Source organism: Eublepharis macularius, chromosome 4 (assembly GCF_028583425.1).
Source record: "Eublepharis macularius isolate TG4126 chromosome 4, MPM_Emac_v1.0, whole genome shotgun sequence".
NCBI lineage: Eukaryota > Metazoa > Chordata > Lepidosauria > Squamata > Eublepharidae > Eublepharis > Eublepharis macularius.
In genome coordinates, this window is record NC_072793.1 from 175,952,413 (window position 1) to 175,980,138 (window position 27,726).

General features: G+C 43.2%; 1 protein-coding gene across 1 annotated transcript; it reads left to right on the plus strand.

Moving 5' to 3' along the window:
• The first annotated feature begins 1,341 nt into the window (after positions 1 to 1,341).
• Positions 1,342 to 27,698, plus strand: LOC129327903 (zinc finger protein 850-like). Its single transcript, XM_054976652.1, has 7 exons — positions 1,342 to 1,367; positions 2,404 to 2,501; positions 3,168 to 4,028; positions 4,196 to 4,298; positions 6,350 to 6,429; positions 6,775 to 6,901; positions 19,605 to 27,698. Exons 3-7 carry the CDS (start codon positions 3,192 to 3,194, stop codon positions 23,267 to 23,269), a joined length of 4,812 nt encoding a protein of 1,603 aa, XP_054832627.1. The 5' UTR covers positions 1,342 to 1,367; positions 2,404 to 2,501; positions 3,168 to 3,191; the 3' UTR covers positions 23,270 to 27,698.
• Positions 27,699 to 27,726: the final 28 nt, after the last annotated feature.

Sequence of the window (27,726 nt, forward strand, 5' to 3'; positions counted from 1 at the left end):
ACCTGAAAAGTCACCATTCTGTCCAAAAAAAAAAAACCCTTCAGAGGGAATACACAACATGAAAGTGCTAAATCAGAACTCATCAAGGAATCGAACACTTAAGTCATCCTGGCCTAAACAACAATTCGTATTTCCTTACTCAATCTAACTCTTACAACTGTAAAAGACCCTCTTTTAAGAAATGCTAATGAGTTATACTAATAAGTTCCTCCAGCTCTTTTTCTACAAAATGACCCCTGGGGAAGACTGATGAGTTAGAAGCAACTCTTCTCTTTCCCCTTTACACAGAGAATTTACTCTCGAAAGATCCATGATGGGATTCGCCTCAAAACTGGGCTTGACAGCTCCAGGTTGGGAAATTCCTGGAGGTTCAGGAGGAGGAGCCTGGAGAGGGTCGGATTTGGGGAGAGGAGGGGAGGGACCTCACAAGTGTATAATACCATAGAGTCTACCCTCCAAAGCAGCCCAGGAGAACTGCTCCATTTGGCCTGGAGATCGGTTGCAGTTCTGGGAGATCTCCAGCCACCACCTGGAGGTTGGCAAGCCTCCCTCACACCTCTCTGCCTCAGCTCCTCCCTACCGTGAAACCTTCCGCATAAGAGGGATTCTGACCTCCCCTTCGCCTCATATTGCAATCAATGCGGTTAGTCTTGAAGGACCTGCTGGACTGTCGATTGCACGCCCGGAACATCTCCACCTTTTTGCGATCTCTTCCATCCTCGCCCTGCCAGAGTCTCTCCTATTATTCCCAACGGGCAATCCTGTCATTCCTTTTAGTGCATCCCCACCCCCTGCCAGGCCCCCTCCCGAGAAAAAACAGCCCCTCTTTCTCGGCCGATCCTGCGGCCAGAGTCCCATCTCCTCCCGAAGTAAAGCAAAGCCCGTTTTGCAGAGATATTGGAGGAGGGGGTGAGAGGCGGGGAAGCGAATCTAGTATTGATGCCCCCCCCCATGTCGATCTTCTGCAGGAAGCCGAGCTCCACCGACGTATCTTTTAAAGCGGGGGGGGGGGGAGTTAATGGTGATTTCTGTTCCTGTGCTTGACCCTCTTTTTAGCATTTCATTTTTTATATTCTTGTGCTGGGGACTTTTTGGGAAAGGGGGTGGGTGGGCGATGGCATCAATGGCACTAAAACTTGCAGCAGCGCCGAGCCCAGCGCCGCGCCCCTCCCTCTGCAGCCTGCGAAGGGCGATCAATGCCTCGCAAGCGAGGGGAGGGGGTGGCCCAGGCGAGAGAGGACAGGGAGAGAGGGGCGTCCCTAGAAGGGCGGGCAGAAGGGGGCGCTTCCGGTCTCCTCCCCCTCCCCCTCCTTGCATGGCGCCCGGGATTTCTCACGAGGAGCAGCAGCAGCGCGTCCCCAGATCGGGTGAGCTGCGACTGCGTTTGCGGGGAGGGAGTGCAATGGCGGGCGGGGGAGGGGTGGCGGAGGAGGGTCTAAATGCGCCCCCCTCCCCCGGGCGGCTCTTTGGAGGCTGCGGTCCGGGCAGGGGGCTTGGAGCGCGCAGCCTTGTACGGGCGGAACTTTGTGCAAGGGTTGCAAAGGGGGCGCCCCGGCCAGGGGGGTGCAGAAATCTAGGCTGGGTGTTGGTTCCCAGGGCCGGATCCTGCGCCTCCAGGAAGGGGCCCGGTTCGCAGATCTGGGCTATCAGGCGTGTCTGGAGTGGCCGGATTTACAAGCCTTCCCAGCTCCTCAAGAGGGGGCTGCCCACGTTATGGATTGGGGAATTCCTGGGGGTGAAGAGCCATTCCCTCCAGGGGAGCTGGTCTCTGCCCTCCGGAGATGAGTTGGAATTCCGGGAGATTTCCAGGCCCAGCCTGGAGGCTGGCAACCTTAGGTAGGGTTGCCAGCCTCCAGGTAGTGGCTGGAGATCTCCCGGAATTACAACTGATCTCCAGGCCACAGAGATCAGTTCACCTGGAGAAAATAGCTACTTTGGAGAGTGAATTCTATGGAATTATGCCATGCTGAGGTTCTTCCCCAAACTCCACTTTCTCCAGGTTTTTCCAGGTTTCGCTCCCCAGATCTCCAGGAATTTCCCAACTTGGAGCTGACAACCCTAACCTTAGGGCTGCCCCATCCACAGGCAAACGGGACCTCCCGTCTGAATTCAGCTTCTCTGTGAGCCCAAAAGGAGGGGCCCAAAATCCCAGTTTGGCAAACAGTATTGCATTGTTTCTTTCTCCATTAGGTTTGGCTGGCAGTCAGAGGGAGGTCGGGAAAGGGTGGGGACATGGGGAGGGCAGCCATCACTGATGGTGTGACATCACTTCCAAGGAAAACTGAAAGTGATGTCATGCCATTCTAGGAATCATCACAAACTCTATGGTAAGTTTTCCAGGTTTTCCTGAAAGTGATAACATACTGTTGCCAATGGTGATTTTTTCCCGTTTTTGTTCTACAGGTCATTGAGAGCAGGAGATCTCCCACCCCAGGATGCACATGGCAACCTGATTCCCCACTGAGGAGAAAGGCCTTTATAATGTTTGTTTCAAATCAAAGGTTGGTTACAGTTTGCTGAAAGGGATGGTCACTCTTGGTTTTGCTTCCTCTGGTATCGCTGCGGCTATTTGGCACTGCTCCTTCAAACCGTCATTAAATGTGGCAAGTGCAGGAAGCTCCCGGGTTCACCAAAGTCAACAAGAGTAGAGTCCCTAATAAATACATAAAACTCCAGAGAGAAGCATTTTGGATTTACGTTTGGACGCTGTTCACCCGAAGGGGTTGAACGATAGATTGGATTTGACTTCTTTTATCAAAAGTACTTGGGTCGGTTGTGTCTTCTTAGGATGAGGGTTAATTGCCCCGTTGAGATGAGGATCATCTTGTTCATTTGAGGCAGGGCTGATGTTCTTCTGTGTCTTGTACAGCAGAGGCAAGACACCTTTTTTGGCTCCTTGATTTGAACTGAGAAGTTCTCTTCTTGTATGTTTTTTTTTTAAACTTGAGGGTATGTTTTTTTTTTAAACATCAGGTTATTGTGTATGTGTACACCTTTTATAGTTACATTGTATTAATGTTTTGGGTGGGGAGAGTTTTTCAAGTTAATAATTTTTGGTAATTTTTGATTTTTGATAATGCCTTCTTGTCCTCTGGTAAATAAAAATGAGGATAGACAAATTAAGAAAGGAGGCAGAGCGTGATCATTCAGTGTTCTCTTTCCTTTAGTAGCAAGGTATCTTCTTGCCTCTGATGGACTTTGGAGGCCTGCCTGCCAGTCGTGGCATTTTGAAAGAACTTTGTAGCGCCACAACACAGAGATCCTTCTGCCTTTGCAGTTCCAGAGCCAAGATGGAAATGAAAAACTCAGCAAGATCAGAAGCAGAACGAGGCTCCGAGGACACACAGGAAGGGATCAGTGGGAAAATCTGGGAAAGGTCCATGGAAAATATTCTGGACGAGGATGCCGCCAGCTCAGCAGTAGAGGTCCATCAATTCAGGCACTTCCGTTACCAGGAGGCTGAGGGGCCCCGAGAGGTTTGCAGCCAACTTCACCATCTTTGCCAGCAGTGGCTGAAGCCAGAAAGACACAACAAAATGGAGATAGTGGACCAGGTGTTCCTAGAGCAGTTCCTGGCCATCCTGCCCCCGGAGATGGAGAGCTGGGTGAAGGAATGCCGCCCGGAGACCAGTTCCCAGGCGGTTGCCCTGGCAGAAGTTTTCCTCCAGAGCCGAGGAGGGATAAGTGGGGAATTCTTGGGAAAATCTGTGCAAAATATTCTGGACGAGGATGCCACCAGCTCAGTAGCAGAGGTCCATCAGTTCAGGCACTTCCACTACCAGGAAGCTGAGGGGCCCCGGGAGACATGCAGCCGACTTCACCGTCTTTGCTGCCAGTGGCTGAAGCCAGAAAGGCACAGCAAGAAGGAGATCGTCGACCTGGTGATCCTGGAGCAGTTTCTGGCCATCCTGCCCCCGGAGATGGAGAGCTGGGTGAGGGAATGCCGGCCGGAGACCAGTTCCCAGGCGGTGGCCCTGGCAGAAGGCTTCCTCCTGAGCCAGGCAGATGGTCAGAATCAGGACCAGCAGGTGAGAGGGCTTCATCCTGGAGGGTCAAAAGAACAAAATATGGAAAATCCACCCTGCCGAAGTGCCCAGCTTTTAAAGAAACCAGCCTAGCAATATGCCCTTCTCCAACCCTTCCCGGATGTTTTCCCTTCCTAATTCCTCTCCCCCTTCCCTGTCTGCTGTTTCAGGGGCTGTCAGAAGAGGCTGCTGATTTCTGTGAGGCAGAAAAGGCGCCATCCGACCTGAGGCAGAGGCCGCTGTTCTGGGGGACCACACAGGAGAGCGAGGGAGGTGGGTGAGGATTTCTGTTGTTCTCTTTCCTCTCGGCCTCCTTCCCTAGAGTAAGCAAGCCTGCCATTTCTGGGCTGCTGTTGGAATCTGCGTGGAAAAGGTGCTGAGATTCAGGCTCTGTGTCAGTTTCCGAATGCAGAAAATTTTGAACTCTGGTAGCTCTTTCCCAAACCAAATGGTCGTCTGCTGTTCAAGCACGCCATTTAAAACCAGCACCAGGGGAATGAAGGCTGCTAAATCAATAATCTCCCCAGGGGTGTGCAGCTGGGAGTACTGGCCCTCTTGGCATGTAATTCTTGAAGCTGGGGGCAGCCTTAGGATCATAGAGTCGGAATGGACCTCCAGGGTCATCTAGTCCAATTGCCTGCACAATGCAGGAAATTCACAACCACCTCTCCCCCACACCCCCAATGATTTTTCCAACCTAAATGCAGAACTTTACATTTATCTGTGTTGAAACTCATTTTTTTTGTTCTAACCCAGTTTTCCAGCCTGCCAAGACCATCCTGTATCCTGACTCTGCCTTCTGTCGTATTTGACACTCCTCCCAATTTAGTTTCATCTGCAAACTTAATAAACATTCCCTCTAGTCCTTCATCCAAATCATTTATAAAAATGTTGCTCAGAAGAGGTCCAAGGACCAATCCCTGAGGCATGTCACTCTTCTCCAACAGAATCATAGAATCATAGAGTTGGAAGGGGCCATACAGACCATCTAGTCCAACCCCCGTGCAGGATCAGCCTAAAGCATCTCTGACAAGTATTCATCCAGCCTCTTCTTGAAGACTGCCAGTGAAGGGGAGCTCACCACCTCCCTAGGCAGCTGATTCCACTTTTGAACTACTCTGACTGTGAAAAAGTTTTTCCATCCTGGAAAGTTTTTCCCAGGATGAGGAACCATTAACTAGCACTCTTTGGGTGTGATTTGTCAATCAGTTACAGATCCACCTAATAGTACTAGGATCCAAACCACATTTTAACAACTTGTCAACAAATATGTTATGTGGAAACCTTATCAAAAAGCCTTGTTGAAATTGAGATAAACTATGTGTACAGCATTCCCCTGATCTAGCAAAGAGGTAAGGTTAGTCTGACATGACTTGTCCTTGAGAAACCCGTGCTGGCTCTTAGTAATCACAGCCATCTTTTCTAAATGCTCAAGAACTGACTGATGATTTGTTCTAAAAGTTTTCCTGGTATAGACATCAAGCGGAGAGGTCGGTAATTACCTGGATCCTCCTTTTTCCCCTTCTTGAAGATGGGGACAACATTTGCCCCCCTCCCATCTTCTGGCACCTCGTCTGTTCTCCAAGTATATTCAAAAACAATGGACAGAGGCTCAGAAATTACATCTGCGAGTTCTTTTAGGACTCTTGGATGCAGTTCAGCTGGCCCTGAGGACTTAGTTTCATTGAAAGAAACTAGGTGTATATGTACTACCCCTATGCCGATCCTAGGCTGCAGCTCCCTTTCCTACAGAACGTGTTCTGTTTTTGCCATGTTGATCTCCATTTCCCTTGCCAGTGAGCCTTACCGAAAAACTGATAGGGATAAAGCCCCTCTGAGGGTTAGGTAGCCCAGGAGAGTGGTGAATCACTGGGTAGAGTCTAGGGGAGCTACTATTGCCTAGATTCTTCAGAGGGTTGAATGGAGTGGAGCTTGTGGGTCAGTGGGGCTGTTCTGCCAAGGTTTGCCAGCTCCAAGTTGGGAAATTCTTGATGATTTTGAGGGTGGAGCCTGGAGAGGGCAGGGTATGGGGAGGGAAGAGGAGGGACCTCAGTAAGACATAATGCCACAGAATCCGCCCTACAAAGCGGCCATTTTCTCCAGGGAAGGTGGTCTCTATGGCCTGGAGATCAGTTGTAATTCTGGGAGATCTCCAGCTCCCACCTGGAGGCTGGTAACTCCAGTTCTGCCAGAGAGACATAAGGAAGAAAAGGCTCTGTGAAGTATGCAGGTCTCCAGCCTTTGAAATCTAAGAATCAGAACTCGGAAGTGGACTAGGCAATTTGCAGGAACCGAGTTTCCTCTTCTCCTTTTCTATCTCACAGGTGATGGAAGAACTCTGGTGGGTTCATCTGGAGCTTTGAGACTTTGTGGTGGTCGAGCAGCCTCTGAGCAACCAGATCAGGTAAGGGAGGTATCCTTGGGGGTATCTCAGGGGCCTCGATCCTCTGCCTCATCCTGGGGCCAGGAAGACCCTGTCTTTTCTTTTTCTGTCAGTGTAGCTGACTAGGGATGTTACTGTGAAAAGGCTTTGGGTTCTTCAGAGCTGCTGTAGTATAGTGGTTAAGAGGTTGGGCTATGAATCAGCACTCTGCTAGTTCGACTTCCACTCCTGCCATGAGGTCAGCAGAAGGCTTTGGGTAAGCCACTCCCCTCAGCTCCAGCTCTCCAGCTGTATTTTGGGGATAATGATAACACTGTTTTTGGAACATGCCATTACCTATAAGGGGAAAATGTTTCTTTCTTTCAGGGGCTGGTGACTCTCGAGGAGGTGTCTGTCTGTTTCACCCAGGAGGAGTGGGCGCTGCTGGATCCGGACCAAAGGGCATTGCACAGGGAAGTCATGGGGGAGAATCGCAGGAATCTGGCCTCTCTCGGTATGGCTCTTTTTGGCCTTTAGTTGATCGATACGGAAAGTAGGAATTGGTGGTCTTGTCAGCTTGTCTCAATGCATGGTACATCCGAGTTTCATTTATTAGTCAAATCTCTTTGTCAGTTAATACTCTGGAGCTTAAAGGGCAATATCTTGCAATAACTGTGATGGACAGGACTGGCTCCAGTTCCGTTTCTCCTGAGAGACAGCCAATGAGAATGGGCAGAATGCTGGGCCAATGGGAGTGAGTGTCGGTTGGAGGGATAGAAAAGGAGAGGGCTTGGGGGGGGGGGGGTGCTGAGAGGAGGCAGCAGAGAGGCAGTTCAGCCTGTTCTGATCTGTTGAAACGTTCCCTGTTTGACCAGAATTTATTTAGGAGTTTAAAAATCATTCTCTCCTTGTAAATGAAAGTTCTTTTTTTGTTTCTGTTTCAACCCTGGCTGGCCTGAAGCTGTTAGCTGAGAGTAGATAATACACAATCACCAACAATCTGGCCACCACCAAGAGGCCAATGTATCTAACCTGAATGGTGGCAGCTTCTATATGGAGCATAACTTCTAAGTTCCCTTTTCCCAGCAGCCCTGAATAGCTGGGTAAGGGAAGGCAAACAAAGGGCTGGCTACTTACCTGATGAAGCCCCTTGGAGAGGAGAGAGGGGCCCTGTGAGGGTTTGGGTCAGGGCTCTCTGCCTTAAAATGAGAGGATTAGACAGGGCGCACGTGGTGACTGCCCTTTACTGACTAGGGAGGCCACCAAACTGTGAAGGGAGGTTAGCGGTGGCTGGTAGTGTTTGAAAAGGCTAGCCAGCTCTAATAACACATTGAAAATCAGTTTGGAAATGCAAATGGATACCTTCAGCGCATACACTCGGCTGCTGTGATGCATGTTTTCCGCTCCTGTTCTTCCAAGCTGTCTTTCCCAAAGGCTTGCTGAAGCTGCCTCTGCTCATACTGAGCTTCAGCTTTTCTAACGCTCTCCCCATAAGCACTAGTTGTTAGTTTATACTCTTGCTTGGTTATAAGGCCCTCCTTCCATCTCTTCAATGAGTGTTTTTTACTTCTCAACTTATTAGAAAGCTGTTTATGGAGCCACCTTGGCTTCTTTAGGCTCCTCCTGTTTTTCCTTCTCATAGGAATCTTGAATTCCCTTCTCCTTAAGTGTTTCTGACAATGGGATTCTTCCCAGCATAACTTTCAGTTTGTGTCAAAGATTCCCGGGGTCCGCCGCTTCCGCCCAGGGCAGGGGGGAACATGCACAGAATGTGATAAACAAGATTTTACAGAACTGCCAGTGAGAGACGATTCTCACATTCGCCTCAGTAGCTGCCACCAGTCCTTTTGTCAATCCCAAGGCCCAGGAGAAAAAAGGACAAACCCCCTAGCCTGTCAGGGAGCTAAGCAGAAGGTCTACCTTGCAAGGGTGACTTGCAAGCAGAGCTTCTTAATGAAGTTTTACCTGGTAGGTGGTTCAGGGTCAAGACACCAGTTTTAGCCTTTTGAAGTTTCAGAGTCGAGAACCACACAGGATAAAAAATTATAATTATTCATTTAAGGTGCAAAGATGTTCAAAAAGACAACACAGACTGTGGGGATAACAAAACCTTAGCATTGGACCTTAGGTTTTGATCAATATGCATATTGATTTTTGTTTGTTTTATTGATGATTTATTTTTGGTAGTGGGCCAAACAATAAATGTGATGGAATTGGGAGATTGGATGAATAGTGTCCACCCCAATATAAAGTTTACTTGACAGTCCAGCATGGAAAGGGTTAATTATTTGGACGTGACCGTTTATTGATCTACTAACAACACCCTTGCGGTGCGTCCCTATAGGAAGGATACAGATAAAAACTCTTTGTTGCATTATAGATCCTTTCACCCCAATCATCTACGAACTAATTTGCTTTATGGGCAGTTTCTTCGAGTGAAAAGAAACTCTACCGATCCAACTGACTTTGATGTTGAGAGTGCTATAATGATGAATGACTTTAGGACACATGGGTACCTGTGGAAGGTCTTAGAAAATGCAAGGCAACGTGCAATTAGCATTAGGAGAGAAGATTTGCTTTCGGCTAGGGACCGTCAAAAAACTCAGTGTCTGGTGGGTGTGTTTGATTATAGTGTGAGGTCCAATCTTATAAAAAGAGCAATCTTAAAACATTGGCCATTTCTTAGTGATATTCTGGGATGTCAGATTCCTCCACTGATAGCGTTTAGAAGAACGTGGAATATCAAAGATACTATTATTCATTTTTTTTTTTTGAAAAAATTTTTATTGGGTTAGAATCCGTTATTTTTTCATTTACATTCAATTTTCCCCAAATTTTTCATCTCTAACCCCCTCCCTTTCCCCCCCTTTTGTTGACTTCCAACAGTTTTCCAACCCTTTGTCCCTTTTCCCTTACTTCTATTAAATTCCTCTATCTAAAACAAATATATATTCTCCATTATACTAAGCAGTACATCCTTAACTATTTTTCTTATTATATACCCAAACTGTAAGTCTTTGTTCCATCTTAGATAAACAATTTATCCCATTTTCCAATTTTAAATATTTCTATATATCATAAACCATAAAAAACCTTACACATTTAAATCAAACAATTTGACTTATTCTCTATATATTACTCATTCTATCTTTTTATAATAATTCTATATAACTCTCATCACATAGTCAATCAATTTAACTCATCTATACCTTCAGACATTCAGTTTGGTGCATTATACAGATCTTATCAAAGAAAGAAAATATTGTTGGTTACTCAATCCTTATATTTAATCCTTATAGTTAATTATTTTCTATCAATATTCTATTTGTTAACCTATATATATCTATATATATGTCAATCTGTTAATCTAACTGCTTATAAATTCACATTTATCTCTTCTCCCCCCGGTAAAGTCACCCCCCTCTACATTTTATTATACTTCAGTAGTTCTCAAACTGCCACAGTTTTCCTCCCACCTCCCATTTCTTCTCCAGATATTGTTTCAGCTTCTCCCAATCTGTGTTAAACTGCCCTGAGTCCAGATTTCTCAGTTTTCTTGTCATCTTGTCCATTTCAGCCATGTACAGCAATTTGTAGATCCAATCTTCGATAGTTGGCACTTCTTGTACTTTCCATTTTTGCGCATACAAAAGTCTAGCTGCTGCCGTCATGTAAAATATCAGCGTCCTGTGATGAGCTGGAATTCCCTCCATTCCCAAGTTCAGTAGCAGGAGTTCTGGGTTCTTATTAATTTGAAATTGTAAAATTTCACTCATTTCTCTTATTATTACCCCCCAGTACTGCCTGGCTACCTCACACGACCGCCACATATGATAGAGGGAGCCCTCATGCTTCCTACATTTCCAGCATTTATTAGAAGTGTTCAAATTCCCTAGCGCAATCTTCTTTGGTGTCATGTACCAACGATAGATCATTTTGTAGATGTTCTCTTTGATATTTGTACATGTCGTTGTCTTCATTGTAGTCTTCCACAAGTATTCCCATGCCTCCATTGTTATTTCTTTATTAAAATTTATAGCCCATTTCACCATTTGTGTTTTAACTGTCTCATCCTCAGTATACCATTTCAACAGTACTTGGTATACCTTGGATATTCTTTTCTTATCCTCTTTAAGAAGGGTCTGCTCTAGTTCCGAGTTCACTATTCGTATACCTCCTTTTACAGAGTCCGAGTTATACAAATCTCTGATCTGTCTGTACTGGAACCAATCGTAATTAGGTGATAGTTCCTCTTGCGTCTTTATTTTAAGTTTAGATGCTTCTACTTTAGTTATTTCTTTATATGTTAAACATTGTCGTTCATTATCAACAGCTCTCGGGTCTATCACCTCATATGGAACCACCCACCAAGGAGTTCCTTCTTGTAGATAAATTCTGTACTTCTTCCAGATTGTATATAGACTTCTCCGTACAAAATGGTGCAGGAACATCGAGTTGACCTTTACTTTGTCATGCCATAGGTATGCGTGCCATCCAAATATTTTTTTGTATCCCTCTAGGGCTAATAGTTTCTTGTTCTTTAATGTCATCCACTCTTTCAACCAAACTAGGCAGATTGCATCATGGTAAAGTCTCAGGTTGGGCAGTTGCATTCCGCCTCTTTCCTTTGCATCTTGTAAAACTTTCATTTTCACTCGAGGCTTCTTGCCTGCCCATACAAAGTCTGATATTTTCCTCTGCCATTTTTCAAATTGTTTAGAGTCTCTGATGATTGGTATTGTCTGTAGCAAAAACATCACTCTTGGTAACACATTCATTTTAACTGCTGCAATCCTACCCAACCATGACAGATTAAGCCTATTCCATTTAATCAAGTCTCTCTCAATCTGAATCCATAGTTTTTCATAATTGTTCTTGAATAAATCTATATTCTTTGCAGTCAGTTCAATTCCCAAATATTTCACCTTACTTGTTACTTCACAGTCCGTTGTTTCCATTAACAGCTGTTGTTTCTGCTTAGTCATATTTTTGCATAGTATCTTTGACTTCTTTTTGTTGATATAAAAACCTGCCAAGTCTCCAAACTCCTTGATCTTATCTATCACTTTTGGCATGTTCTCCAATGGGTCCTCTACGATTAACATTATATCATCCGCAAATGCTCTGACCTTGTATGAATAGTCCTTTATTTTTATTCCTCGAATTTCCTCATCTTGTCGTATTTGTATCATCAGGATCTCCAATACTAAAATGAACAACAGTGGAGACAACGGGCAACCTTGTCTTGTTCCTTTACTTATAATCAGTTTCTTAGTCAATTCATCGTTCACCACAATTGCTGCAGTCTGGTCTTTGTAGATTTCCTTAATTGCTCTGATGAATCTTTCTCCTAATTGTAGCTTTTCCATAGTGGCAAACATAAAGTCCCAGTTTAAATTGTCAAATGCCTTTTCAGCGTCAACAAAGAAGAAACCAACCTCTTTATCACAACGCTTATCATAATATTCAATAGCATCAATCACTGTCCTTAAATTGTCTCTTATTTGTCTGTCTGGCAAAAAGCCTGCTTGCTCCTCCTCTATAACTTCCGAAAGCCACCCCTTCAGTCTCTCCGCCAGTATCTTCGCAAAAATTTTATAGTCATTGTTGAGTAACGATATAGGTCTGTAATTTTTCACATTAGTCAAATCTTGGCCCTCTTTTGGGATCAATGATATGTTCGCTTCAGACCAAGTGTCTGGAATCCTTTGATCCCTTAGAACTCCATTGATCACCTCCTTTAGGAATGGTGCCAGCTCATTGGCCATAGTCTTATAAAATTTAGCTGTAAGTCCATCTGGCCCTGGCGCCTTTCCTAGATTTGCAGATTGTATTGCCTTACTTATTTCCTCATCCGTTACTTCACTATTCAATTTACTTCTCCAAGCATCCGAGATTTCTGGTAGCGTCATTTTCTCCAGATATGACGCTATTGAGTCTTTATTTACTTCTTTCTTGTTGTACAGTTTAGCGTAGAATTTATAAAAGGCTCTACTAATGGTAGTCTGTTCCAAATACGTTTTGTCATCTTCACAAATTTTATTTATTGTTTTCTTTTCCCTTCTCTTCTTCAGTTGCCATGCCAGGTACTTCCCAGGTTTATTTGCACCCTCAAACGCTTTCTGATTCAGCCTTTTGAGATTCCACTCCAATTCTTTATTACTCATTGCTGTTAGCTGTTCTTGCAATATTTTAATTTCCTGGTATAATTTCTTTTTCCCTGGTCTCTTTTTTAACTGTATTTCCTTAGCTTTTATTTTCTCCTCAATCTCTTGTCTCTTCTCCTCTTTCTTCTTTCTTGCTCTACCATTTAAGTCCATTAGTATGCCCCTTATAACCGCCTTGTAAGCATCCCAAACTTTATCAGTTGGTACTTCTTTATTCACGTTGTATTGTATGAAAAACTTTGTCTCTCTTCTCAATATTTCCATATTCTCTTTTTCCTGTAGCAAGTCCTCATTTATTCTCCATGCTTTCCTTTTTCTCCTTTTCCCTAATTTCCACATAATTGGGTTATGATCTGAGCCTACCATCGGCATTATTTCTACATCTTTAGTCCATAACGCCAAATCTTTTGAGGCCCAGATCATGTCAATTCTTGATAATGTGGAGTGCCTTGCAGAATAAAAAGTAAACTGTCTGCTTTTAGGATGTTCTCTCCTCCATACATCTTCAAGAGTCTCTTGTTGAATCAGCTCAAAAAAGAGCTTTGGTAATAGTCCTCTTTTCTTTTGTGCCATTGTAGTCTTTTTATCCAGTTCCAAGTCTGTCACTCCATTGAAGTCTCCAGCAAGAATTATCTGATCATATGAAAGATCGTCTAAATGCTTCCTCAAATCCTCAAAGAAGCTCTCTTTTGCACCATTAGGTGCGTAAATTCCGACTACCAACACTCTCTTTAGGTTCCAAGTACATTCCACTGCTACAAATCTGGCTTCCACATCTTTCATTATGAATTTTGGTTGTAGCTCCTCTTTTACATACAACACCACTCCTCTTTTTTTCTTACTTGAGGCCGCTACAAAGTCCTTGCCCAATTTCCCCAGTTTTAAATATTTTACATCCTGTTTTCGAATATGAGTCTCTTGCAAACAAACAATCTCACATTTTTGTTTTAGTAGCCAATGAAAAATATTTTTTCTCTTATTCGGTGAATTTAGTCCATTTACATTCCAAGATAATACTTTACACTCCATATTCATAATCTTGTTGGTAAGTCTTTTTCATTGTCCCTTATAAATCGCTCCATCTCCCGCTCAGATCTGATACGCTTTTTGGCACCTCCAAATTCAAAGGACAAACCCTCTGGGAACTCCCATCTGTACCTGATTTTCATGTCCTTTAACATCTGGATTAGCACTTTATATTTTTTCCGATCTAGTAACACTGATCTGGGTAGTTCCTTCATTATAATGATTGTCTTGCCATCGATCTCCAATGGATCTTGAAACTGTTTAGTCACAATCTTCTCTTTCATATTTCTTGTTGTAAATTGTACAATCACATCTCTTGGTACTTTCCTCTGGGTTGCAATTCTCGAGTTCACACGATATGCCACATCCAGGATAGCCACAACATCCTCCTCCTCCTTCCCCAGGTATTCAGCTAACACCTCCGTCATCTGCTCTTGCGCTGTCTTTCCTTCCACTTCCGGCAGGCCGCGAAATCTCAGCTGCTTCTCCATATGTCTACTTTCCGCAACCGCCATCCTTCCCCTCATCAGCCTCATCTCTGTTTGTTGCGTATCTGCTAAGTTCTCCATCGCTCCTTCTACTGTTTTAACTCTCTGCTGCGTCCCTTGTAATTCACTTTGTATTGTTTCCATACCTTTCTTCACTTCTGACAGCTCCGATTTTACTTCTGACAGCTCCGATTTTACTGTCTGTTTAACCTCTTTGATCAGCTCCAATTTCATATCTTTAAATTCTTTAATCACCTCCAAAAGTTTTTTATCCAGGTTTTCTATTGCCGATTGCCACTCTTTCTTCGACATCGTGGGGCTTGCTTTGGCTCGCTCCCACGAGTCCGCTCTCTTCCTTAGCTCCGTGGCGTTAAATTTAGTACCTTTTTTATTTCAAATGTCCCGGTCTTCTTGCATAAATTGATTTTAAAGGGTCCAAAATGTCGGGCGTCTTTTCTCTATGGTCTCTCTATGATTTTATAATCCAATATGGCCTACTTCCTTTTTCCGCTGAGGCCGCGACCCTTCCCCTCTCAAAGATGGCGATTCCCTTCTTCCTGCCCTCCAGCAAGGGCCGCTTCTCTCCAGCCGCTCTATTGTTGTTACGCACTTCCTGTCTCCCGTCTTCCCACAGCAGATCTCGCGATGGTGTCTTTTTCTCACAGCTCCAAAGCCACAGGTATTCAAAACAATAGTCCGATTTCTTTAATAACTTCTTTAAACTTAGTCTCTTTTCAAATACAACTCCTGCCGAAGCTTCCCCTCCTTTTCACTAGTCTGTTGCAGTTTAAAAGTCTACTTTTTTTCCTCTCTGTTTTTATCAATCTGTCCCGTATCGGAAGATAGTGATCTTTACCTTCCCTTCACTTTCCTCGGGTTGTAATCGCTGTTTCGATTTCAAGTTCTCCTTTCCACTTCTTCCCCCAATCGAAGCTTGGGTATGTAGGTCTTATGCCAGCCGAATTGGCCCCAAAACTGCCGCAGAGATTGTAGCTGACCCATCGCAAGGTGGGACCTCAAGGATCGGGAGGGGACCCGTTACGCAGAGCCCCCCCTCGTCCGAGATCTAACTCACCCTAGGGTCTTGAGCGTTCTTTGCCTGCTCTCCGCCTGAGAGCAGTCGGCCGCGGGCTATTTTCACCCCGCCGGCCGCTTAAAACGGCAGTCCGGTCAGCTCCGCAAATGGAGCTGCGTTAGACCTCCATGAATCCCAAACCGGAAGTCAAAGATACTATTATTCATTGAAGTCAAAGAAAGAGGGATCAGGATAAACGCCTCCCAGAAGGGTTATACAAATGTGGTATATGTATAAAGTGCCCATTAATAATGAAAAAAGACGAAGTAAAGCAGTTAGGCATTTGTACTCCACATGTATTTATGAACTGCAACACTGAGGGTGTAGTGTATCTTTTGCGATGTCCTTGCAACTCCATGTATGTGGGCAGTACAACACGGCCCATTAGGGTCCGTTTGAGTGAGCATCAATCCCGTATAAGAAATCAGATATTGAAGGCTCCATTAGTTCAACACTATATAGAAAAATCACATAGTGAAACTGACATGCGGTTTACAATACTATATAAGACACAACATAAATATCCTGACATTGCTGAGAGCCAGTTTGGTGTAGTGGTTAAGAGCGCAGGACTCGACTCTAGGGAACCGGGTTTGGTTCCCCACTCCTCCACTTGAAGCCAGCTGGGTGACCTTGGGTGAGTCGTGGCTCTCTGGAGCTCTCTAAGCCCCACCCACCTCACAGGGTGTTTTGTTGTGGGGATAATGATAACACATTTTGTAAACTGCTCTGAGTGGGCATTAAGTTGTCCTGAAGGGTGGTATATAAATCAAATGTTGCTGTTGTTGTGCTATGAGAGAACTTCGAAGGAAGGAGACTTATTAGATGTTTAAGCTGAGGAGTCTGATGCCAGCAGGTTTGAATATTGCTAACGACTACTCATGCTTTTGGGGCTGAATGTGGCAGAATAATAGTGCAGCATGGGTTTCTCCTTTAAGACTGTATCCCTACATATGAAGGTGTGGCTATCAGTGGTATAAAAACATTTGTTAGGATGGTACTGCCCATAAGGAATGGATGTATTATTGGATACCCGTGAGGGACAATGTTGAGAAAATAAACTTAAAAGGAATATTGTAAGTATATTGCATATGGGAACTTGTGAGCAGAATAATGGCTTTTGTTATACTGATTGTTAGAGTGTTATATTGATTATTTTTTCCTCTAGTGATTGTTCTCTTTGAAAAAGATGTTTTGAAACGCGCAATATTGGGATCTAGACAACCCGTTGAGGATTTATTACTCAAGAGGAATATTATTCATCATATTGACCTCACAGGACTTTTATGCTTTGACAGAACTTCAATTTTCTGGAGAGAAGTATCATTGAATAAATTCTTTCTCCCTGCAAGTTGGATACACGGTGCTTTGGAACTGGCAATTATTGAAAGAACTTGTGTACATGGTGCTCCCTTTGCATTTGCACTTTAATTTTTATGTGCAATATATGAATAGCACTTTGGGCACCTTGCACTTTAGCTATTGGTACAGTATCCTGATATTAGCACTGGTATGAATATTATTCTGACTGTTGGGGATGATCTCTAATACTGTGTGGTTATACGTACTGGTTGTGGTATATGTTACTTTATTGAGTTAGTAAGTTGACACGGGTATTTTTGGTTTTGCTGCTCCTAATACCACCAGGGTAAAGGTGGGGGGTGGCCGTTACCACCTGCTCCGCTCAAAATACCAGCTGGGTTAAGGCATTGGAGGGGACTGCCACCTACTCCGCTCCTAACACCAGCTGGGTTAAGGCAGGGGTGGGCATTGCCACCTGTCCTGCTCCTAATACCAGCTGGGTTAAGGTGTGGGGGGTAGGCATTACCACTTGCTGTGCTCCTAATATTAGCTGGGTTAAGGTGGGGGAGTAGGTATCGCCACCTGTTCCACTCCTAATACCAGCTGAGTGAAGGCAGACGGCTGGTATTACCCCCTGTTCCCCTCCCGATCCTGGCCTGGCCTTTCTACAACAGCATGTTTTCTGGAGGGACATAGTGCCTTGTGTGGGCTTCCCTCTGCAGCAGCGCCCTCTGTTGGTGCTCCAGGGTATAAAGTGAGTTGTCTGAAACACACTTACTCAATTATATAGTAGGAGAAGAGAAAAAATAATTGATTAAAAAAACATCAAAAAAGAAAAAATAGATATCAGATATCTACCTATAACAAAAGAACAAAAAAAAGGTTAGGAATAATTAACCAATTTTCTCTGTGAAAAAAATATAAAAGTATTACATATTATACCCTAACTCCAAATTTATCCTCTTGAACAATATTATAACAATTCCAAATTAATCTTGAATCACTACATCTTCTTCATCTCTAGAACATTTTTCTCCACCTTGTAATATTCAAACACAGAAACCATCCATTCATTTTTTTCTGTTTCTGGCAAAAAGTCTATAAAGGGCTTCCTAGTAACAATATCTTTATCCTAACATGAGTTTGGCCATCTTGGCAAAAAAAGTGTACTATGAGTAAATTCCAGTTGTACGTCCATTAATCCCAACAAAAAAGTCTCGTTTCATTTGTGTTAGTCTTTAAAATCTTCTGAATACTTAAATTTGTATCCAATTTTTTTTTGCTCTGTTACATATCCACCATAGATAATAAAATGTCCCCTCTTGCCGTTCACATTTTGGAGTGTATGTTAGACATTTTCTGTGTTGCCCAGATGTCTAGAAATATAAGGTACTGGTTCCTAGAATATAAAGTATAGGATTATGCTAACTTTCAGCAAGTAGATTGCTTGGACAACTTTAAACCTCACATTTCTAGGACACAGTAAATACACTCAAAATGAAAATTATACCTTGAATTATATATGCTTTGCATGCAATTCTTTTTATGTATCTTGTAATATATTCATAAAATTAATACATTATATATTCATAAAATCACATTATATATTACATTATATTATACATTATATTACGTTATTTCCAAGATTTATGTGGGGTTCTTTACCACCTCACATTTCTTGAAAAAGATGCAACTTCCATTCAATGAAGGAAGATTTGGCTTTCCTGGTCTTAGTTGACATCATTGGGAATACTGGTTAACTTGCATTAACTACTGAGATTGCTCCTCTCAGTCAGACTGCCCATCTTGGACCCGTTTGGAGGCTATTATCTGTTGCCTCTCTTTAAATGGAGTGCATTAGGGTCCATTTATGTTAAAACGGACCCTGTTCCTCCCACAGTTTTTACAGTTAGAGAACTGCAAAAAATGATCATAGAATCATAGGGTTGTAAGGAACCTCTAAGGTCATCTAGTCCATCCCCTTGCACAATGCAAGAAATTCACAACTACCTCCCTTCCACTCCCACAATGATGCCTGCTCCACGCCCAGAAGATGGCAAAACACCATCCAGATCCCTAGCCAATCTGGCCTGGGGAAAATTGCTTCCTGACCCCAAAGTGGCAATCAGCATTAATGTCACAACAATATCAATTTGATCCATTTTCATATGTTAAATTAGCATTATAGACTAATCCAGTTATAAAAATTGAGAGGAAATCTTTTTCTATGGACGGCTTGTGCAGTCAAGGGAAAATTTGGTTTGGGTCGATGGAGGCTATGATGAGGAATTTTTGACGTTTTATCAGCTGAGGTCTAGAAATGATTTGTCAACTTTTGTTGAATGACAATATTTATAACTGCAACATTTGTTGGTATCCCAATATGGCCCTGCAGCATTGAGTGTATCAGAATCTCTCCCACTTTTGGAAATTTGAATTGAATCAATACTGGAAACAAAACCTACAATATTCATTTATAGATACTTGATGTCTGTTAATCAGTCTCAAGGATGAATGAAATAGGAAGTAAGATCTCCTAGTTTCACCAAAGCGATAGGACATGGCCTTACGTTCTGTGCATGTAATTTCTGTCGATCTGAAGCTGTGACTTAATCAGCAAAAAGGTTTTTTTTAGGATATTTTGGACACTGCAGTGAATTTTTAGTAAAGTGCAGTCTCTAATTGTTGGCATTGTAACCTACAGAATGAGTCTCTTAAGCGCATGCTTTGGACACATCCGGGTATTCAGTATTTTTAAGAGGACACCATTATTCATATTAATTTTGTATTAGAACACTCATCCGTTTTTGAAGATATCTACGCTCTTCTAAACTATTTACCTGTTTCCTGCCCTTACTATTGCTAAAGTACTTCTATTACAGCATTGGCCAGACAAAAGCACACTCACTGTAGTTAGATGGATTGAGGACCTTACAGCTTCATCAACATTTGAACATATGACATACACACAAAGGCTGCGTATGGATTTATGTTTAGCTACTTGGTCATAGAAGTTACATGTATATCTAGCAACATGTTTGTATTTTTGTTGTTGTTAATTTTTTATGAAATTTTAAAAAGAAAAAAGCAGTTAATTTTGTTTATCCGATGACTGGACAATCAATTTCTTCCTCATTCGTTTTTTCTTCATTCCTGCAGAACGTGAGTGCAAGAGAATGGAAGAAGAGCATCAAAATGGAACTGGAGCAATATCAAAGTGGAGAATGGAATCCATTGTTTCTGAAGATTCTGATTCCCCTGAAATTCCAGACCAGGAAGAAAGTCATAAAAGAAATAAAATGGGTTCCACTAAATGTGCCCAAATCTTAACTGGGAAATCAAGCTCTAGATCACATCAGAGAATGCAGAATCAGGAAAATCATTTAGAAAAGTCAGAGTGTCAGAGTATCAGAAGAGCTTCAGAGTATGAGAAGAACTTCAGCCTGGGCCAAGCTCATATTTTACATAAAAAATTGCACACCCAGAAGACAATACAGGGAAGCTCACAGTGTGAAAATGGTCAGAAAATAGACTGCCTCTCTCAACAAGAAAGAGGAAACAGAGGAGAGAAGCCCGATACATGTCCAGAAGGTGAAAAGAACTTCAGCTGTAGATCCCATCACAGAGGAATGAAACGTTATAAATGTTCAGCTTGTGGTAAAGTCTTCAGATATAGGTCCCAGCTTGTATCCCATCAAAGAACCCACACAGGGAAGAAACCATTTCGTTGCTCAGAATGTGGAAAGTGCTTTACTCTCCATTCCCATCTTGCTTATCATCTTAGAATCCACACAGCAGAGAAACCATATAAATGTTTAGAATGTGGGAAGAGCTTCATTAAGGAGGAGATCCTAACTGCACATCAAAGCATTCACACAAAGGAGAAACTGTATAATTGTACAGAATGTGGAAAGAAGTTCAGTTATAAGGGAAGCCTCACCGTACATCAAAAAAGCCATACAGGGGAGAAACCATATCAATGTTCAGAATGTGGAAAGTGCTTTATTTTCCATTCCCATCTTGCTTATCATCTCAGAATCCACACTGGGGAGAAACCATACAAATGTTTAGACTGCGGAAAGGACTTTCGTAACAGCGCATACCTTACATCCCATCAAAGAACCCACACAGGGGAGAAACCGTATAAATGCTCAGATTGTGGAAAGACCTTCAGCCGTAGGTCAAACGTTATTTCCCATCAGAGATTACACACAGGAGAGAAACCATATAAATGCTCAGATTGCGGAAAGACCTTCAGCTGTAGGTCAAAAGTTATTTCCCATCAAAGATTACACATAGGAGAGAAACCTTATAAATGCTCCAACTGTGGAAAGAGCTTCAGTTATAAGGAAAGCCTCACTTACCATCAAAAAACCCACACAGTAGAGAAACCATATGAATGCTCAGAATGTGGGAAATGCTTTATTTCCTATTCAACCCTTGATCGTCATTGCAGAATCCACACAGCAGAGAAACCATATAAATGTTTAGAATGTGGAAAAAGCTTCATTACGGAGGAGATCCTAACTGCACATCAAAGCATTCACACAAGGGAGAAACCGTATAATTGTACAGAATGTGGAAAGAAGTTCAGTTATAAGGCAAGCCTCACTGTACATCAAAAAAGCCATACAGGGGAGAAACCATATCAGTGTTCAGAATGTGGAAAGTGCTTTACTGTCCATTCCCATCTTGCTTATCACCTCAGAATCCACACAGGGGAGAAACCATACAAATGCTTAGAGTGCGGAAAGGGCTTTCGTAGCAGCGCATACCTTACATCCCATCAAAGAACCCACACAGGGGAGAAACCGTATAAATGCTCAGATTGCGGAAAGACCTTCAGCAGTAGGTCAAATGTTATTTCCCATCAAAAATTACACACAGGAGAGAAACCATATAAATGCTCAGATTGCGGAAAGACTTTCAGCTGTAAGTCAAAAGTTATTTCCCATCAAAGATCACACACAGGAGAGAAACCTTATAAATGCTCCAAATGTGGAAAGAGCTTCAGTTATAAGGAGAGCCTCATTTACCATCAAAAAACTCACACAGGGGAGAAACCATATGAATGCTCAGAATGTGGAAAGTGCTTTACTGTCTATTCCCATCTTGCTAATCATCTCAGAATCCACACAGCGGAGAAACCATATAAATGTTTAGAATGTGGGAAGAGCTTCATTAAGGAGAAGAGCCTAACTGCACATCAAAGCATTCACACAAGGGAGAAACCATATAATTGTACGGAATGTGGAAAGAGGTTCTGTTATAAGACGAGCCTCACTGTACATCAAAGAATCCACACAGGGGAGGAACCATATCAATGTTCAGAATGTGGAAAGTGCTTTACTGCCCATTCCCATCTTGCCTATCATCTCAGAATCCACACAGGGGAGAAACCATATGAGTGTCTTGAATGTGGAAAGAGCTTCAGCCATAAGACACACTTTACTGTCCATCAAAGAACCCACACACGGGAAAAACCATACAAATGCTCAGATTGTGGAAAGTGCTTCAGTAGTTCTTCAGGTTTTGCTTATCATCACAGAATCCACACAGGGGAGAAACCATATAAATGCTCTGAATGTGGAAAGAGCTTTAGTTCCTCTACAAGCCTTGCTTATCATCACAAAATTCACACAGGAGAGAAACCATATAAATGCTCCGAATGTGGAAGGAGCTTTACTTTCTCTAGAAGCCTTACTAATCATCTCAGAATCCACACAGGGGAGAAACCATATAAATGCTCCGAATGTGGAAAGAGCTTTAAGCAGAAGGTCTACCTGACTGTCCATGAAAGAATCCACTCAGGGGAGAAACCATATAAATGTTCAGCGTGTGGAAAGAGCTTTACTTGCTGTTCAGGCCTTGCTTATCATCGGAAAATCCACACAGGTGAGAAACCATATAAATGCTCCGAATGTGGAAAAAGCTTTAAGCAGAAGGCCCAGCTGACTTCCCATGAAAGAAACCACACAGGGGAGAAACCATATAAATGCTCCGAATGTGGAAAGAGCTTTACTCGCAGTTCAAGCCTTGCTTATCATCAGAAAACCCACACAGGGGAGAAACCACATAAATGCTCTGAATGTGGAAAGAGTTTTACTGGATATTCTGCCCTTTCTTATCATCTCACAATCCACACAGGAGAGAAACCATATAAATGCTCTGAATGTGGAAAGAGCTTTACTTCCTCTACAAGCCTTACTAATCATTACAACATCCACACAGGGGAGAAACCATATAAATGCTCCGAATGTGGAAAGAGCTTTACTTCCTCTACAGGCCTGGCCTATCATCACAAAACCCACACAGGGGAGAAACCATATAAATGCTCCGAATGTGGAAAGAGCTTTACTTCCTCTAGAACTCTTACTACTCATCTCAACATCCACACAGGGGAGAAACCATATAAATGCTCAAAGTGTGGAAAGAGCTTTACTCGCAGTACAGGCCTTGCTTATCATTTCAGAATCCACACAGGGGAGAAACCATATAAATGCTCTGAATGTGGAAAGAGCTTCCCTTTCTCTACAAGCCTTGCTTATCATCAGAAAAGCCACACAGGGGAGAAACCACATACATGCTCTGAATGTGGAAAGAGCTTTAGTTCCTCTACAAGCCTTGCTTATCATCAAAAAATCCACACAGGGGAGAAACCATATGAATGTTTAGAATGTGGAAAGAACTTACGTAAGAAGTCCAATCTAATTTCTCATCAGAAAATTCACACAAGAGAGAAACCATATGTGTGTTCAGAGTGTGGAAAGAGGTTCAAACGGAGTGACGACCTTACTTCCCATCAGAGAATGCACGCAGGGTAGAAACTATATAAATGCTTAGAAAGCAGAACAGGCTTTAGTCAAAAATATACTCAAACTATCCATTAAAGAACTGCCATGGGAAAATTTTTATTCTATCTTATTTAAAACCTGCATCAGTGACAGCACCTATTAATTTTGGGGAACTTAAAAGAGCTTTTCTTGGCTATTAAAACTTACAAGACATCCGACAAGTCACACGGGAGAAAATTGCCTAAATGTCCAGAGAGCGGAAAGAGCTTCAAACTCTGGACCTCTTTTGATACATCAAAGACGGGAGAAGCAACATACACAGTTTGAGCTTCTAGTATAGGAGTGTTGATCACAAAAAAACTCTACATTTGTGCCATTGTCTCCTTTTGCAAGAATGGAGGGTATCTTGGCATCCCCCATGCCCACTTGGCTAAATGGGCCATGGATATGGCTCCATGGAAGCCTCTGCTTTGCATGCAGAATATCCTTGGCATCTCCAGTTAAAAGGAGCAGGCAATAGACAATGTGAAAGACCTGCACCTCAGGCCCCGAACACCTTCTCCTAGTTGGAGTAGGCAATACAGATGGACCTGAGTTTGGTTCTATGAAAACCGTCAAGGCATTTGGGAATAAGAAATGTGTTAGATCTGAGTTTGGCTCTATGAGAGCCATAAAGGTATCCTGGTAGAATAAATGTGTCGATCAGTCCATGAGAGGTCCAGACTGACCTCCACAGGTGTTCCAGTAACTGAGCTTATTACCATAGAGAGCCAGGAGGTGAGTCATTTACACTTGCAGGTGATGTATTTGATATGTATTGATCGGATGTTTTTTCAGCATGCGTGTCAGTGCTAACATTCTAGAAGTTCATAATAGTGTGCTGCATATGTCCCTAAGTTTGGCGCAGATCTTAAATTTGTCAAAGTGCTGGAATTGCCATCAAATGCTCCAGGATAGTGCCACGAGATATCCCATGCTATCCAAGCCACTGACTCTCACTGAGATGCAGGCTCCTTATGGATCCGAATTTTGAGGAAATGAAACTTGGGCTATATTGAATAACCATTTATTTTAGCTGAAGTTTCTACCATGGCACTAGTTTGCTGGAGTTATAAAGGAACAGGCATCAGGTGGGTGTCAGTAATTGTTCTGTGAACTGTAAGATAAATAGGCATATGTAAATGGTACCTGGATCCCTGACTTCACCCCCTGGAAATTGTCCCTAACAGGGTATTATATCCAGTGGATGATGCGCCCATAGTGTGACCGAAATTTTGTTGCTCTTGTGGGCCATTATTTTATTTCTGAGAGGAAGGCTTATCAAAGCCTACCAGCTAATTGGTTTGGCAGTTGTTATCTTGGGACGGTATACCCATATGTTTAAAGTTGTAGAGGAACTGCCAGAGAGTAGGGTACAGAACTATCAGGATATGTCTACAGTCAAGGAAATCCTGAAGGCTTATCATGTCCTTACTGAGGGACAACGATTAGGTGGAATTTTGTTTCCCATGTATGGGGTTGCATGAGTAGGGGCTGCATTAATAAGGCTGCAAGCTGTTTTAGAGTTGGAATCGTAGAATCATAGAATCATAGAGTTGGAAAGGGCCATACAGACCATCTAGTCCAACCCCCGTGCAGGATCAGCCTAAAGCATCTCTGACAAGTATTCATCCAGCCTCTTCTTGAAGACTGCCAGTGAGGGGGAGCTCACCACCTCCCTAGGCAGCTGATTCCATTTTTGAACTACTCTGACTGTGAATTTTTTTCCCCCTAATATCCAGCCGGTACTTTTGTGCATGTAGTTTAAGCCCATTGCTTCACGTCCTACTCTCTGCTGCCAACTGGAACAGCTCCTTGCCCTCCTCCAAATGACAGCCTTTCAGATATTTAAAGAGAGCAATCATGTCCCCCCTCAACCTCCTCTTCTCCAAACTAAACATTCCCAAGGCCCTCAGCCTTTCCTCGTAGGGCTCAGTCTCCAGACCCCTGATCATTCTTGTCGCATTCCTCTGCACCCTCTCGATTTTGGCCACATCCTTTTTGAAGTGAGGCTTCCAGAACTGCACACAATACTCCAGGTGTGGCCTGACCAAGGCAGTATAGAGAGGTGCTATGACCTGCAATTTCGACGCTATGGCCCCTTTGATACAACCCAGGATTGAATTAGCCTTTTTTGCCACTGCATCACACTGACTGCTCATATTTAGTTTACAGTCCACTCTTATCCCAAGATCCCTTTCACATATACTACTGCCCAGAAGTGTATCCCCCATCCAGTATTTGTGTTTCCCATTTTTGTGGCCCAGATGTAATACTGTGCACTTGTCTTTGTTGAATTGCATCCTATTCACAGCTGCCCACTTCTCCAGAGTATTCAGGTCTTGTTGAATTTTAATTCTATCTTCTTGGGTGTTTGCTACCCCTCCCAATTTGGTATCATCAGCAGATATAATGAGCAGCCCTTCCACTCCTTCATCCAGATCATTGATAAAAATATTGAAAAGTACCGGGCCCAAAACCGAGCCCTGCGGCACCCCACTGGACACCTCCCTCCAATCTGATGAAACGCCGTTGATCAACCACTCTTTGAGTGCGGTCCTCCAACCAGTTCCCTATCCACCGAACTGTCCACTCCACAGTCTTCCGGTTTGCCCATCAGAATGTCATGGGGGACCTTATCAAAAGCTTTACTGAAATCCAGATAAATCACATCAACAGAGTTCCCCCGATCCAGTAAGCTGGTCACTCGATCAAAGAAGGAAACCAGGTTGGTCTGGCAAGATCTGTTAGGAACAAAACCATGCTGACTTCCCTGGATCACTGAGCGGTCCTTCAGATGCTTACAGATTGATCCCTTTAAAATCTGTTCTAGTATCTTCCCAGCAACAGAAGTCAGACTGACCGGCCTGTAGTTTCCCGGGTCATCCTTCCTCCCTTTCTTAAAGATTGGGATAACATTCACTCTTCTCCAATCTTGTGGCACATCCCCAGTCCTCCAGGAGGCCTTGAAGATGATGGACAGGGGTTCTGCAAGTTCTCTAGAAAGGCCTTTCAGCATTCTTGGGTGCACCCCATCTGGCCCAGGGGATTTGCATTCATCCAGTGCAGCCGGATGCCTCTCCACAACCTCTCTGTCAGTGTCAATTAGCCACTCAGGTGTCCTGCCACCTTTTCTACTATCTCTAGATGTGCCTGATTTCTTCAGGGAGAAAACAGAGGCAAAAAAGTCATTAAGCCTGTCTGCTTTTTCTGTGTCCTGCATCAGAGTTTCTCCATCTACTCCCAACAGCGGTCCAATTGCCTCTTTTACCTTGCGCTTGCTTCTCACATATCTGTAGAATCCAACCACACTGCTCGTGCAAGTTGATTGGGGAAAAGCTTTATGTAAAGCGACAAATGGTCTGACAAAATTGCATGGCCCTAGATATTCTAACAGCTGCGAGTGGTGGTACATGTGCCTTAATAAAGCAGGAATGTTGCGTATACATAACTAGACCATTCTGGAGAACTTGGGGCTCTTGCACGAGAGATTGAGGCCATGGCATGGATACCCCATGATACAACCTTAACTTGGTGGGATAGATTGTGGGCATGGTTGCCCACTGGCAATACAGTCCAAACTGTCCTTTTGGCCAGTGTTGGAGTTTTGGTTCTAGGCTTTTTGGTCTGTTGTGGGATACACTGTTTCCCCCACATTATGGCTTGTTGCCATACTGCTTTACCCAGATCCCGGACCATCCGGGAGGACTGGTTTATAATGCTACAACAGAAATATGAACAGTATGGCCTGGACCCAGTAGGTGACCTAAATGCTTCTAGGGTGAGCGATGAGGTCAAAGGGCGGCGGGGGGGGGCATAAAAGCATCTGGAATGAAAAGCAAGAAGAAATGTAGAAGAATTGAGTTTGGCTCTATGAGAGCCATAAATGTATCCTGATAGAAGAAATGTGTTGATCAGTCCATGAGAGGTCCAGACTGACCTCCATATGGAACTTGTTTTTAACCAGAACAATGAAATGAAACTTTGTAGTTGATATATTGACAGGACTTTGTAAAAGTGAACCTTTGTAGTTGACCAGAATACTGAAATAAAGCTTTTTTGTTGACCGGGATGATGAAGCGAACCCTTGTTGACGGATTGAGAGCTCTGTAAACTTTATAGTTAATGCTCCAAAGCAACAGGACAAAACTCTGTAGTTGAACTAGTAACCACTGAATAAGAGACTCATGAAGTTAATGTATTATTAATGTAATGTATCAATGCTCTAAAGCAATAGAATGATACTCTGTTGTTGAAGTATCAACCATTGAATAGGAGAATTGTGTAATTATTACCTTCTCTGAGGCATTCCAGCAGAACCTCAAAACATATATAAGTCTTGTTTGTAACCTAGCTTCTTGGGAGAACTTGGGATGGGTTTCCCCAGCTGTAATGAATTAAAGCTTTGCTTTTTATTCCAGATTCAGTCCCCTCGTGTGTATTATTGG